Source organism: Phocoena sinus, chromosome 7 (genome assembly GCF_008692025.1).
Source record: "Phocoena sinus isolate mPhoSin1 chromosome 7, mPhoSin1.pri, whole genome shotgun sequence".
NCBI lineage: Eukaryota > Metazoa > Chordata > Mammalia > Artiodactyla > Phocoenidae > Phocoena > Phocoena sinus.
In genome coordinates, this window is record NC_045769.1 from 9,079,607 (window position 1) to 9,093,608 (window position 14,002).

The following is a 14,002-nucleotide window of genomic DNA, read 5'->3' on the forward strand; positions in this document are numbered from 1 at the left end:
ACTTTTAGATTTGTGATCCAACTTGAATTATATTTTGTGGATAGTGTGAAGCAGGAGGGGAGGTTAATTTTTTCTATGTTTGCTCTGCCTTATTTTCCATCTTTTTACAATCTATTCTACTACTCTTCATTTCTCACATTTGTACTTACAGTCCTCTTCCCAACACTGTGTCTCCCCGATGAAGGATTGTGCATTCTTGTTTCTGATGGCGTCTCTCTCCTTGGTCACTCCTGTCACCTTGTATTTCTGCCTCTCTCTTCCCCAGTGAGGCTTCTGGCTCTTCCCCCTTTGTCTCTCTAGTTTTTCTCTTCCAACTCTTTATACCCTTTATACCTATGCTATTCCAGTGTCCTACCCTCTCTGTCTCTTTGTGGTTTTTTTACCTCTCCCATTTACCACAAAAACCAGATATGCTTTCTTGGTAAGTAAATGACTCCTCACCCTAAACTCTGATCTACTCCTCTGCCCCTTGAGGAGAGGAGCAGGGTCCCTTGGAGCTCCCTGGGGCCTCCTTTCTGAATTATGAACACATCACATCCCCCTTCCTCCCTCCCTGTATGTGCTACCATACTCAGAGTCAGTCATCCAGGCAAATATTGGACTGTCAGTCAACCTTACTGCTTGTTCAGATTCTCAGGCACACTCATTCATCATTTCCTGGATTTTTATTGTACCATTTGGGTCACGAGATAAATCTTCTTCCCTTATACTCATCTGCATGCATCACTGATATGCTCCAGGTAGGGTGTCACCTAGATCACATTAGGAATGTTGAAGGATTTGTTTCCCCTTCCTTTCATAATGAACCTCTATTCTTTACTAATAACTATTACGAATCCTTCCACCACCTCATTCTCATTCCCGCTATTCTCAGTGGTAGATGAATCTCTAAATATATTTTTGATACACTTTGTACTTTCTAATATACATTTTATACTTTTAGCTACTTGTCTTTATTAAAAAGAATAAGTATTATTATTAAAATACATCTGAATGTTACATAAATGTATTAATACATCTCTAAAATATATAATATCTGAGGTATAAATCCAAATTAAGGATACATATTAATGGCATTCTGCAAGGCCATTCTTATGGCTTTTTCTTACATTTGTCATTTCCAAGAAAAAAAAATCAACATTTAACAAACAACTAAATTTATTGTAGACCATTTGGCTTAAGGATGGAGACATTTTCTTGGGCTTGAAGGCTGTTTCACTCACTGAATCACTAACTATCTTCACACCTCAGTTTTTTCTCCTGAAAAATGGGAATAACAAAACCCTTATGACAGGATTGTTATGAGAATTAAGTGAGATGCTACTGGTAAAATGATACCTGGGTATAGTAACTTAGCAAGAAATCATAATTTTCAATTAATGTCTTATTGTTAGAATTTAGTGATTAATTATTAGTAATAATATGAATGAAAAGATGATTAAAAGCTAGAAACGGTGCACCCTGGTTACAAAAGTAAATAAGGCATATGTGAGCATTAAACACGTTGATGCACATGAAGCGCTGACCTTACGTCTAGTGATCTGTGAATGTTATGCGTTGTGACTATTGTCATAGTCAGAGTTATTACTGCCCTTTGTTCTCTTCGCCCCTCTTTACTCCTTCGCTTCTCCTTTCTTTCTTTTACTCCTTCCCTTCTCCTTTCCTTCTTTTCTACAGAACACCATCTCTTCCACACCCTCCACACAATTACTGCTCACTCTCTTCCTCTCTTTTCTTTTATTATGAGTACTGTTTACAACTGTTCCTCCCTTTGACACATCAAAGGCTTCTTCTTTGGACTTGTCACAAACCCTTACTCCTTCCCAGATCCACTGAATTCCTGGCTCACAATTACTGCTGTGAGTCCTCCCCCTTAATTCTGCCTCATGGTTGCAGTGAGATCTTCTCTCTTGGGTTCATGTCCCATCTTATTAGTTATCACATCTGCCTAGCAATATTCTTGAATTCCAGATCTGGCTGGTTAATTGGGAGCCCATACAACACACCACTGCTCTGGCTTCCCCATCTCCTGCTGCATCCCTTCCCCAGGGTGCACTCTCCACCCAGGAGCTCAGTCCCCTGATCCATGATCTCCTTTCCTCTTAGTAGATGAGACAGCAAGCTTCTATCAAGTCAGAATTACCTTGTTCATGGTTTAATTGTAAGTTGAGTGTCTCCTTTGTCTCTCCTTCACCAACGGTTTGGTAATGGAAGTTTTCACGAATCACTGAGAAGAGAAAGGAAAGGCAGTTAGAGATCCCAGACAGTGACCAAGAGCTGCATCTCATAGTTACACATCCAGGAAGGCTGGAACCATCCAGTCCTCAGGGAACCTGGACTTCAGTGGGTCTCATGTGACCTTTGGCTTGACGTTGCTCCTGGAATCTAACAGCTGTTCCACATCGAATGTACCTCTCAAGTTTTAAAAAAGAATGGACATATGAAGGAGAAAAACCATATGATCATCGCAATAGATGTAGAGAAAGCTTTCGACAAAATTCAACACCCATTTATGACAAAAACCCTCCAGAAAGTAGGCATAGAGGGAACTTACCTCAACATAATAAAGGCCATATATGACAAACCCACAGCCAACATTGTACTCAATGGTGAAAAACTGAAACCATTTCCACTAAGATCAGGAACAAGACAAGACTGCCCACTCTCACCACTATTATTCACCATAGTTTTGGAAGTTTTAGCCACAGTAATCAGAGAAGAAAAAGAAATAAAGGAATCCAAATTGGAAAAGAAGAAGTAAAGCCGTCACTGTTTGCAGATGACATGATACTATACATAGAGAATCCTAAAGATGCTATCAGAAAAATACTAGAGCTAATCAATGAATTTGGTAAAGTAGCAGGATACAAAATTAATGCACAGAAATCTCTTGCATTCCTATACACTAATGATGAAAAATCTGAAAGTGAAATTAATAAAACACTCCCATTTACCATTGCAACAAAAAGAATAAAATATCTAGGAATAAACCTACCTAAGGAGACAAAAGACCCATATGCAGAAATTTATAAGACACTGATGAAAGAAATTAAAGATGATACAAATAGATGGAGAGATATACCATGTCCTTGGATTGGAAGAATCAACATTGTGAAAATGACTCTACTACCCAAAGCAATCTACAGATTCAATGCAATCCCTATCAAACTACCACTGGCATTTTTCACAGAACTAGAACAGAAAATCTCACAATTTGTACGGAAACACAAAAGACCCTGAATAGCCAAAGCAATCTTGAGAAAGGGAAACAGAGCTGGAAGAATCAGGCTCCCTGACTTCAGACTATACTACAAAGCTACAGTAATCAAGACAGTATGGTACTGGCACAAAAACAGAAGTATAGATCAATGGAACAGGATAGAAAGCCCAGAGAAAAACCCACACACATATGGTCACCTTATCTTTCATAAAGGAGGCAAGAATATATAATGGAGAAAAGACAGCCTCTTCAATAAGTGGTGCTGGGAAAACTGGACAGCTACATATAAAAGAATGAAATTAGAATACTCCCTAACACCATACACAAAAATAAACTCAAAATGGATTAAAGACCTAAATGTAAGGCCAGACACCGTCAAACTCTTAGAGGAAAACATAGGCAGAACACTCTATGACATAAATCACAGCAAGCTTCTTTTTGACTCACCTCCTAGAGAAATGGAAATAAAACCAAAAATAAACAAATGGGACCTAATGAAACTTAAAAGCTTTTGCCCAGCAAAGGAAACCATAAACAAGATGAAAAGACAACCCTCAGAATGGGAGAAAATATTTGCAAATGAAGCAACTGACAAAGGATTAATCTCCAAAACATACAAGCAACTCATGCAGCTCAATATTAAAAAAACAAACAACCCTCCAAAAATGGGCAGAAGACCTAAATAGACATTTCTTCAAAGAAGATACACAGATTGCCAACAAATACATGAAAGGATGGTCAACATCATTAATCATTAGAGGAATTCAAAGCAAAACTACAATGAGATATCATCTCACACCAGTCAGAATGGCCATCATCAAAAAATCTACAAAGAATAAATGCTGGAGAGGGTGTGGAGAAAAGGGAACCCTCTTGCACTGTTGGTGGGAATGTAAATTGATACAGCCACTATGGAGGTTCCTTAAAAAACTAACAATAGAACTACTATATGACCCAGCAATCCCACTACTGGGCATATACCCTGAGAAAACCATCATTCAAAAAGAGTCATGTACCAAAATGTTCATTGCAGCTCTGTTTACAATAGCCAGGACATGTAGGCAACCTAAGTGTCCATCAACAGATGAATGGATAAAGAAGATGTGGCACATATATACAATGGAATATTACTCAGCCATAAAAAGGAATGAAACTGAGTTATTTGTAGTGAGGTGGATGGACCTAGAGACTGTCATACAGAGTGAAGTAAGTCAGAAAGAGAAAAACAAATACCATATGCTAACACATATATATGGAATCTAAAAAAAGAAAAAAAAATGGTCAGAAGAACCCAGGGGCAAGATGGGAATAAAGATGCAGACCTACTAGAGAATGGACTTGAGGATATGGGGAGGGGGAAGGGTAGGCTGGGACAAAGTGAGAGAGTGGCATGGACATATATACACTACCAAACATAAAATACATAGCTAGTGGGAAGCAGCTGCATAGCACATGGAGATCAGCTCGGTGCTTTGTGGCCACCTAGAGGGGTGGGATAGGGAGGGTGGGAGGGAGGGAGATGTAAGAGGGAAGAGATATGGGAACATCTGTATATGCATAACTGATTCACTTTGTTATAAAGCAGAAACTAACACACCATTGTAAAGCAATTATACTCTAACAAAGATGTTAAAAAACAAACGAAAAGAATGGACAGTGGAAAAGTTGTAAGTAGTGGTCAACCCCCTTCAAAATGATCAGAAAACAGTGAAAGCCAATTTAAAATAAATAATACACATGAAATGTGTTTTGTAAATTCTATGTGCAACTAAGACCAGGGAAGAAGCAGAGGGATTTCTTCAGGAGAAAGGTACTATTTCTAGAGAAATACACCTACATTATAGAAGAAAAGCCCTAACATCTTTCAAAGATGGAGATTTAGAAGGAAGGAAGGAAAGGAGGGAGAGAAGAAGGAAGGAAGGAAAGAAGGAAGGAAAAAAGACCTTGGGTCAGGCAAGAAGACCTGTTATAAAGAGATATACAGTGAAGGGGAACTAGTACTTCCCTGGGGTTGGATGGGTGGGGAGAAATCCAGAAAACAAGGAAAGACACGTTGTGAAAGACACAGACAGGAAATGAAAATTTTCTGAAAGGCACAGATGGGAAGTGAATACTAACACAACTGTACCTCCTGGGGGCAATACTCACTGAGGGGTCAGGGCAGTAGGGAGATGCTTTTTCCATCCCCAAGACACGTTGACTTCATGCCCAGGCCAACTTTGGAAGAGGACATGGGGGTAAATGTTATGTGGGTGAGAGGTTTAGAGAACATAAGGAGGCCTAGGCATGAAGTCAACATGTCCTGGGGATGGAAAAAGCATCTCCCTACTGCCCTGACCCCTCAATGGGTATTGCCCCCAGGAGGTACATTTGTGTTACAGTTGCAGGCATTTCAATGATGGGGGACAGGAGGCTTCTCTGACCCCTCTTACCAGCATCTTGCCTCTGGGCCACTGACAAAAGGGTCTGGGAGGCACCAGCGGCAGCCTCCCCTGGGGGCAGGTGGGCAGCTGTGCTGAGCCAGGCAGTGGGCAGTGCAGCTTGAGGGCAGCAGCAAGCCTCACGTGTAGGAGATCTCAGCACAGGAAGCCCCGGAAACTAACACATGTGATGTGGGTCCTGGGGTCCAGGGAGGGGGATCCCTACAGTACAGGGAGAGGATCAGAGCCCCTGAGATGTGGGCAGGAAAGGTAACTGCCATTCCCTTCCTACCCATGGCCTGGGGATGTTCTGGCTACAAATATAATATTGACTTGAAATTTGTGGCTAGGTATTTCATTTCCTTTATTCCTTTTTCTGACTTAGATGTCACACTGGAGAAATGAGATAGCTCTTATTTTACAAGATATAATTTTCACAAATAAACACATCTCATTCTTTATACTAACTTCTTTTACTTTTTCTCTGTTTAAAAATCCTTTATTACATCTTTATTTCCCAAATAATAAACTTCAAATTCCTTGGCATAGGGTGTTAGACCCTCAAAAATCACCTCCAACTCCCCTTTCCAGAACGAGCTTCCAAGCCCTCCCACCCATGCTCCGTTTTTCAACCACATGGTTCTGCAGGTCCACTGTTCCTTTCCTACTTTGTAGCTTTCACATTCTGCCCCCTCCCCAATGCATGGGTATGTGCTGGCCTTCTCTTGTGAATTCTCCATTCTTTGTTCTGGCACAGGACTGCATTGAATGACAAATCTTTTAATACAAAGAAAAGCTTTCCATCTTTGAACATGTCTGCAAGTATCGGATAGGGCTACCTCCTTTCCTACAAAAGGCATAATTCATGCCTTCCTCCAGAAAAGTAGAGACTCAAATCCTATGTTTCTCAGCACCAAATTCAGGTCCTGGCTGAGCAATCATTTGTGGGATTACTTGGCTAAGGTGTCACCCCCACTATGTGTAAGCTCCATGAGGACACAAGTCATGTGTGTTTTCTACTCTATTGTATTCTCTCTCTGCCTGTCATGTAGTAGTCACTCAATATAATAACTGTCAAATATAATGAAGAGTGAATGAATGAATCAGTGAATGAAGTGGACTTGAACCCCCAAAAGTTGTTGAAAGTTATAATTACCATTTTGGAAGTTTCTGCAAATATGAAGTAAATCAGGATAGGCCTTCAGGTTAACTCTGCTGAACAGGGCATCCAGAATTGTCTTGTCAAATTTCTTCTCCAGTTCACCGAGAGCATCATACATCACTCTATCCACCGGGACCAGATTTGCACAAGCTTCTTGAAAATGCTTAAAAATATTGATTGGTGAATTATGTAGCTTTGAGTGTATGGGTTATAGGAGACTCGGATTATAAATAGACTAATTGTTCTCTGGTGAAATATTAGAATGTTACACAAATTTGGATGACTTCTAAAATATTCTCCATCATAAAAATAGACTCTTATTTTGTTAACCTGCCTCTCTGACATTGATGGTCACTTAAGAGAGCAATTTTGAAGAATAAAAGTAGGTTCAAAGTAGAATGTTGTGTGAGGGCTTTAAGAGCTTGGACAGGATGCTTCAGGAGTGGCCCTTACTGGTACTGAGAGGCCATTTAGTTGACCAGACAATAACCACTGCCCTTCCCTCCAGGAAACCATGTAACCACTCTCCCCTTCTGTGAACGTTGCCAAAGGGCAAATAAAATTCACAAAGACAAAAAGAAGACTTGTCCTCAGTATCCCCAGGAAGGCCCATTGCTAACCTTTACCTGTATTCTATATCTGGAAATGTCTAAAGTGCAAGAAACGATTTGGAGAGTGAGCAGCAGGCATCTGCTTCCAAATTTATCCTACCGTGACACGACTTCCCTATGAGTTCAATCACTTCAGGTTCGAGGGCGTAAAATAAGAAGGCTTTGTAATGAAATGTTGCCCAACTCACTTATTTGCTTTAATTTTGTTATTGTTATCATATTGTATCAAAATATCTAAGATGCTCCCTACCTACTCACCATTCCAATGTTGCCACATCTCCACCGCCATGCGCCTCCCCTATTTACTACAGAAGAAGGGATGTTGTCTGTGATGCTGCTTCTCCTCTCACCTCCTAACTTATAGGATGGCGAACGTCCCTGTTCATAGGAGGATCTTTAGCCTGCTCATTGCATCCTAAATTTGGCAGATTATCATGAGGGAATTCTCCTCACTTACCTCATACATCTGCTCAGGGATGAAGCCCCTATCTCGGAGGCCCATGAGGAAAGGAAACGGCTTTGTTATTGCACTTGCAATCTCCACCTTATTTTCTTTGAAAAGCCTGAATATGAACTCATAGAAAAACTGCTCCTCTGGGTTCTGCTCCTCTGGGCTCTGGTCCCCTGTGATCATTCTGAGAAACAAAGACACAATATGAAAGTAGACGTTGAGTTTCTGAGAGGCCCATGGAGGTCAAAAGATTTTATTTTATTTATCTATTTTTTACAGCTTCTGAATGTTTTTATATACAAAATTATATATTATAATGACTATTCTTTTTTCTACATGAATATTTACTACGTATATTTTTATACAATTTTTAAAGGTTATACTCCATTTACAGTTATGACAAAATATTGTCTATAATTCCCCGTGTTATACAATATATCCTTGTAGCCTATGTTACACCCAATAGTTTATATCTCCCAGTCGGTCACCCCTAAATTCCCCCTTCCCCCTCTCTCCCTACTGGTAACCACTAGTTTGTTCTCTATATCTGTGAGTCTGCCTCTTTTTTGTTACATTCATTCGTTGGTTGTATTTTTTTACAGTCCACATATAAGTGATATCATCCAGTGTTTGTCTTTCTCTATCTGACTTATTTCACTTAGTATAGTGCCCTCCAAGTCCATCCGTGTTGTGGCAACTGGCAAAATTTCATTCATTTTTTATGGCTGAGTAGTATTCCATTGTATACATATACACTATATCTTCTTTATCTGTTCATCTGTTGATGGACACTTAGGTTGTTTCCTTATATTGGCAATTGTAAATAATACTTCTAGGAACATTGGGGTGCATGTATCTTTTTGAATTGGTGTTTTTGTTTTTTTCAGATATATACCCAAGAGTAGAATTGCTAGGTCATATGGTAGTTCTATTTTTAGTTTCTTGAGAAACCTCCATGCTGTTTTCCACTGTGATTGCACCAATTTACATTCCCATCAACTGTGCAGGAGGGTTCCCATTTCTCCACATCCTAGCCAACATTTGTTATTTGCATTCTTTTCGATGATAGGCATTCAATGGAGGGCCAACGTGTGTAAAATGATGTTCTTGTGCAAGGACCAGAATAGATGGAATTTATTTACTTAGAGAATAATCAAGGGTGCAATAGAAGAATACACTGGGCTTAAGGAAGGTTTGTACATAGAAGTGAAAGAGTTTACCCTCTGCTAATCAAAACTACTGTAAAAAGACTTTCACCCAAACTCTCTTTGGAAAACACTGAATTTCAAAATTGTAAAAGCTTTACAGGAATTTATATGATACTCAGATGGTTAATTTTATGTCTCAACGTGGAGGGTTTGGGGGATAAGACTAACATTTTATTTTAAATTGGTGAACTTTGAGTAAGCAGTTTGCCCTCCATAATGTAGGTGGGCCTCATCCAATCAGCTGAAGGCCTGAATAAAACAAAAAGACCAGCCTCCCTGAGTAAAAAGGAATTCTCCAGCTGAGTGCTTTCAGAGACTCTGCTGGGTCTCTAGCCTGCTGGTGCATAGCAGACTTTGGACCTGCTGGCCTCCATTAATGTGTGAGCCAATTCCTTACAATAAATATCTCTTTCTCTCTCTCTATATGCACACAAACACACACACACACACACACACACACACACACACACACACACAGCCTATTGGTTCTGTTTCTCTGAAGAACCCTGATGAATACACATTACAAAAAAATAAGTTACAGACAAAGAAATAAAAAAACAAACTGAGACGATACTGCAGAATCTACCACTGAACTGCAAGTCTTCTTAGTTAATAACAAATAGAATAAATCTCAGGAAGGTGTAAAGGAGCTAGACCTCTCCCATCTGTAACTGCAGAGGCAGGAAAGGCATTCCACATCATAAAATTAGGTCAAAGACACTCGTCTGATAAAGTTTCAATTAATATTGAGAATATGTCTTTTTCTTTGGTCTAATATAGAGACTTGTGTGAATATTCAAAACTAGGACAGGTTGCTCTATATCTAAACCTGCCTGTGGAAGTGTTATATACATGAAGAAATAGAAGACCTCTGGATTTCAAACATAACCACACCTGTGAGAAGTAATTTAGAGACTCAAAAAGCTTTATAATTCTGATTCTTACTTGATAAATTGTTCCCCCTTCTGATAATGTCTTAATAAACTTCTCTGTATTTCTAAAAGTTGTAAAGACTCAGGATTTTTTTATCCCACCATAAAAGGGTCATTGGAACTTCCCATTCTCCAAATATGCATCAGGATAGAATAAAATCCATTCCTTCACTGAATTCCTTAAAAAAATGTTTTTGCCCACTACTGGGCATGTGCCCTGGGAAGGCCATAGTTCGGAAAAAGTCATGTACCAAAATGTTCATTGCAGCTCTATTTACAGTGGCCAGGAGATGGGGGCAACCTGGGTGTCCATCGTTGGATGAATGGGTGGGGAAGACGTGGTGCACGTATACGGTGGAATATTACTCAGCCATAAAAAGAAGCGAAGTTGGGTTATTTGTAGTGAGGTGGATGGACCTAGAGTCTGTCATGCAGAGTGAAGTGGGTCAGAAAGAGAAAGACAAATACTGTATGCTAACACATATATGTGGAATCTAAGAAAAAAAATGTCATGAAGAACCTAGGGGTAAGACAGGAATAAAGACACAGACCTACTAGAGAATGGACTTGAGGATGTGGGGAGGGGGAAGTGTAATGTGTGGAAAAAAAAAAAGAAAAAAACTGTTTTTGCTTAAAGATAGCTGATTGAAAACAAGTGCTTTCCCCCTCTCTCATTGGAGAGTGCTCTAAAATGATAGTAAAGAAATTAGAGTCACAATGACAAAGAGAAGCGGATTGGATGAAAAACTTAAAGTCTGAAAAAGAAAAAGTGGTCAGAGCATTCATCATTACTGCTGGTGGAGGATGCTCCTAGAGGTCACAGAGGGGCCCAGTGTGTCTCACAGGCCCCTGGGGAGGTAGTGGAGGTGGGGAAGAAGATGCAAGAATGAAAAGAGAGGGATTGTTTGAAAGGAGAAAATACAAAACAATGTGCTACCCAACTCTTTCCTGACCCCACCATACAGAACTCCTGCATCCAGGCAAGAAACTAGAGGTTTCCTCTTAAGAAAAATGTAAACGACACAGAAGAAAGGTCTTCACCTTTGGGCATTTGGGATTTACCCAACAAAGCCACAGGTTTTCAAGCCCATCTCATTAAATGCAGTTCCAAGGTAGTTTATCAGTGCCTCACCCTTAAGAATGAACAAACAAGAACAGGCCACAGATATTTGTGGAAACTAAGAGCACAAAGGGGCAGAACCAAGATGAGCAGAGAGCAAAAATGACTCCAGAACAAATAGAAATACTACAGGGAACAGAAGAGAGTTTCTAAAAAACAATTTTCATACACAGTGGAGAAGATATTATATCCAGGATGCCATGAAGAAAAAACAGGAAAATAAGATAATGGGCCTGGAAATTCAAAGTGATTGCTGAAAATGTTTTTTTTAAAGTTTAACTAGGGCTTCCCTGGTGGTGCCGTGGTTGAGAGTCCGCCTGCCGATGCAGGGGACGCGGGTTCGTGCCCCGGTCCGGGAGGATCCCACATGCCGCGGAGCGGCTGGGCCCGTGAGCCGTGGCCGCTGGGCCTGCGCGTCCGGAGCCTGTGCTCCGCAACGGGAGAGGCCACAACAGTGAGAGGCCCGCGTACCACAAAAAAACAAAACAAAACAAAACAAACAAAAGTTTAATTAAAATGGTCATAAGGTAAAGACAAGGGAATTTCCCCAGCACATAGCTGGAAAAAAAAAACCTAAAGGAAAAATGAAAAGTAAATTTGAAACATCTAAATGTCTAAAGCAGTCATTCGAGTGTGTATGTAGACTCAGAAGTAAAAGGAAATGCCTCCTTTTCCTTTCATTCAGTCATTCATGTGTGAAGGCAAAATAGCTGTGCAGAGGCTCAGAGAACACTTTACCCATGCGCCCTCTGTGTTGGACACACGGTTTTCAATGCTCTATTTTCTTTACTTCTGGACAAAGGTAGGGTTGCACCTTCCTGCCTCCTTGGGCTGATGGGTGTAGCTTTGGCAGAAGAATTTGGAGCCAGCACCTGTGAGCCACGCTCACTGTTTCTCTGCTACAGTGGCTGTCATTTCAGATGGCGGCTGTTCAATCAACTAGAGACAGTCCAAGATGAGGGTTCCCTTAAGCAGCCGGTGACCCACTGAGATTTTAGAAATGTTTGCTCCAGTAGAATAACCTACCCCATTCTTACTGACACACTGTCTGGAACAAATTATTTGCTGATACCCTATAAAAAGAGAATCAGGAAATCAATACGAGCAAAGTTCTGTTATATCAATGAAAGAAGTGGAAGGCACCACTAAAACCAGTTAACATACTGACGTCTTAGACATAGAGAATGGACTTGAGGACACGGGGGGTGGGGGCGGAGGGGGAAGCTGGGGGGAAGTGAGAGTAGCATCGACATATATACGCTACCGAATGTAAAATAGATAGCTAGTGGGAAGCAGCAGCATAGCAGGGAGATCAGCTCGGTGCTTTGAGATGACCTAGAGGGGTGGGATAGGGAGGGTGGGAGGGAGGCTCAAGAGGGAGGGGATATGGGGACATGTGTATGCATATGGCTGATTCACTTTATTGTACAACAGAAGCTAACACAGTATTGTGAAGCAGTTATACTCCAATAAAGGTCTATTTTAAAAAATACTGACATCTAAAAATTGTAAGTTTCATTTAAGAAAAAAAAGTACATCTCAAAAATTATTTTAGAACAGTGATTCTCAAAGTATGGTCTGGGGACCCTGGGATTTTGTGCAAGACCCTTTCAGGTGTCCTCAAAGTCAAAACTGTTTTCATATAATACTAAGATGTTATTTACCCTTTTTCTCTCTCATACTCTCACAAATGTATAGTGCATTTTTCCAGAGAATACACGGCCTGTGGTATCACAGTAGATTGAATGCAGAAGCAGATAGGAGAAACCAGCTGTCTTCTACAGAACTAGCTATTAAAGAGATTTGCAAAAATGTGAAGGGTGGCTAATCTCACTAATTTAGTTTATTTTAGAAGACAGTTATTTTTCATAAAATAGGTCATTTATGTTAGCAGGTAGTGAGTTCATTATTATTATTATTTTAAAATGAATAAATAAATATATTTAAGTGTTCAAAGTTCAACTTTCTAATATGGTAGATAGTAATGGGTGTAACCTACATTAACAAAAACTAGCTCTTTGGATTCTCAATAATATTCAAAAATGTAGAGGGGCCCTAAAATCAAAAATTTGAGAAGCCTTGTTCTAGAAAGAGGGTATATACTGTATGCAGTAGTAAAATTATAGTAATCTTAATCTAAAACTTCAGAGTATATTAACAATCTGGGCAAGTTAAAAAACTGAGTTAAATGATTTATTTCAAAGATGCTAAACTCAAATGGCATGGTTTCACATTTGATGCTATCAATCAGAGAAATATTGCATTGGCCAAAAAGTTCATCTGGGCTTTTCTATAACATCTCATGGAAAAACCCGAATGAAATTTTTGGCCAACCCAATATATATTTGAGAATTAATTAGAAATCATAAGGGTAACAAATAGAGTCAAAATGAGACTATAAATCTTACAAAAGAATAAAAGTAAAGAAAACATACTGTTTTTCTTAAACAGAGAAAACAAAGAGACATTAGATATTAAAGGTGCCCCCAAAATTTATAAGCAAAAGATATATGTCATTTAAAACAGATTAACGCTTCCCTGGTGGCACAGTGGTTGGGTGCCCGCCTGCCGATGCAGGGGGCGCAGGTTCATGCCCCGGTCCGGGAGGATCCCACGTGCCGCGGAGCGGCTGGGCCCGTGAGCCATGGCCGCTGAGCCTGCACGTCCGGAGCCTGTGCTCCGCAACGGGAGAGGCCACAACAGTGGGAGGCCCGCGTACCGCAAAAAAAAAAAAAAAAAAAAAAAAAAACAGATTAAATTACTATCTTAGAGTATGAATGAAATAAAGTATAAATAGAGTCTAACTACCAAAGACACACAAAAAACAAAGTGACATTAAAAATGTTAAAAGTCAAAAAATGGGCAAGTGACGTTAGAC

The 14,002-nt window shown here is 39.9% G+C and overlaps 1 protein-coding gene across 20 annotated transcripts in view; it reads right to left on the reverse strand.

Moving 5' to 3' along the window:
* The window catches only part of LOC116756319 (nuclear body protein SP140-like), an 87,828-nt gene that overhangs the window by 53,072 nt on the left and 20,754 nt on the right, over nt 1-14,002 (reverse strand). For all 20 annotated transcript variants that reach the window (XM_032636603.1, XM_032636600.1, XM_032636591.1 and 17 more), the window contains 3 exons: nt 7,871-8,048; nt 6,797-6,965; nt 2,144-2,227 (listed from right to left, as the gene is read on the reverse strand). In XM_032636603.1, the coding sequence (XP_032492494.1) occupies nt 2,144-2,227; nt 6,797-6,965; nt 7,871-8,048 (431 nt within the window). The remainder of the gene's footprint in view (nt 1-2,143; nt 2,228-6,796; nt 6,966-7,870; nt 8,049-14,002) is intronic.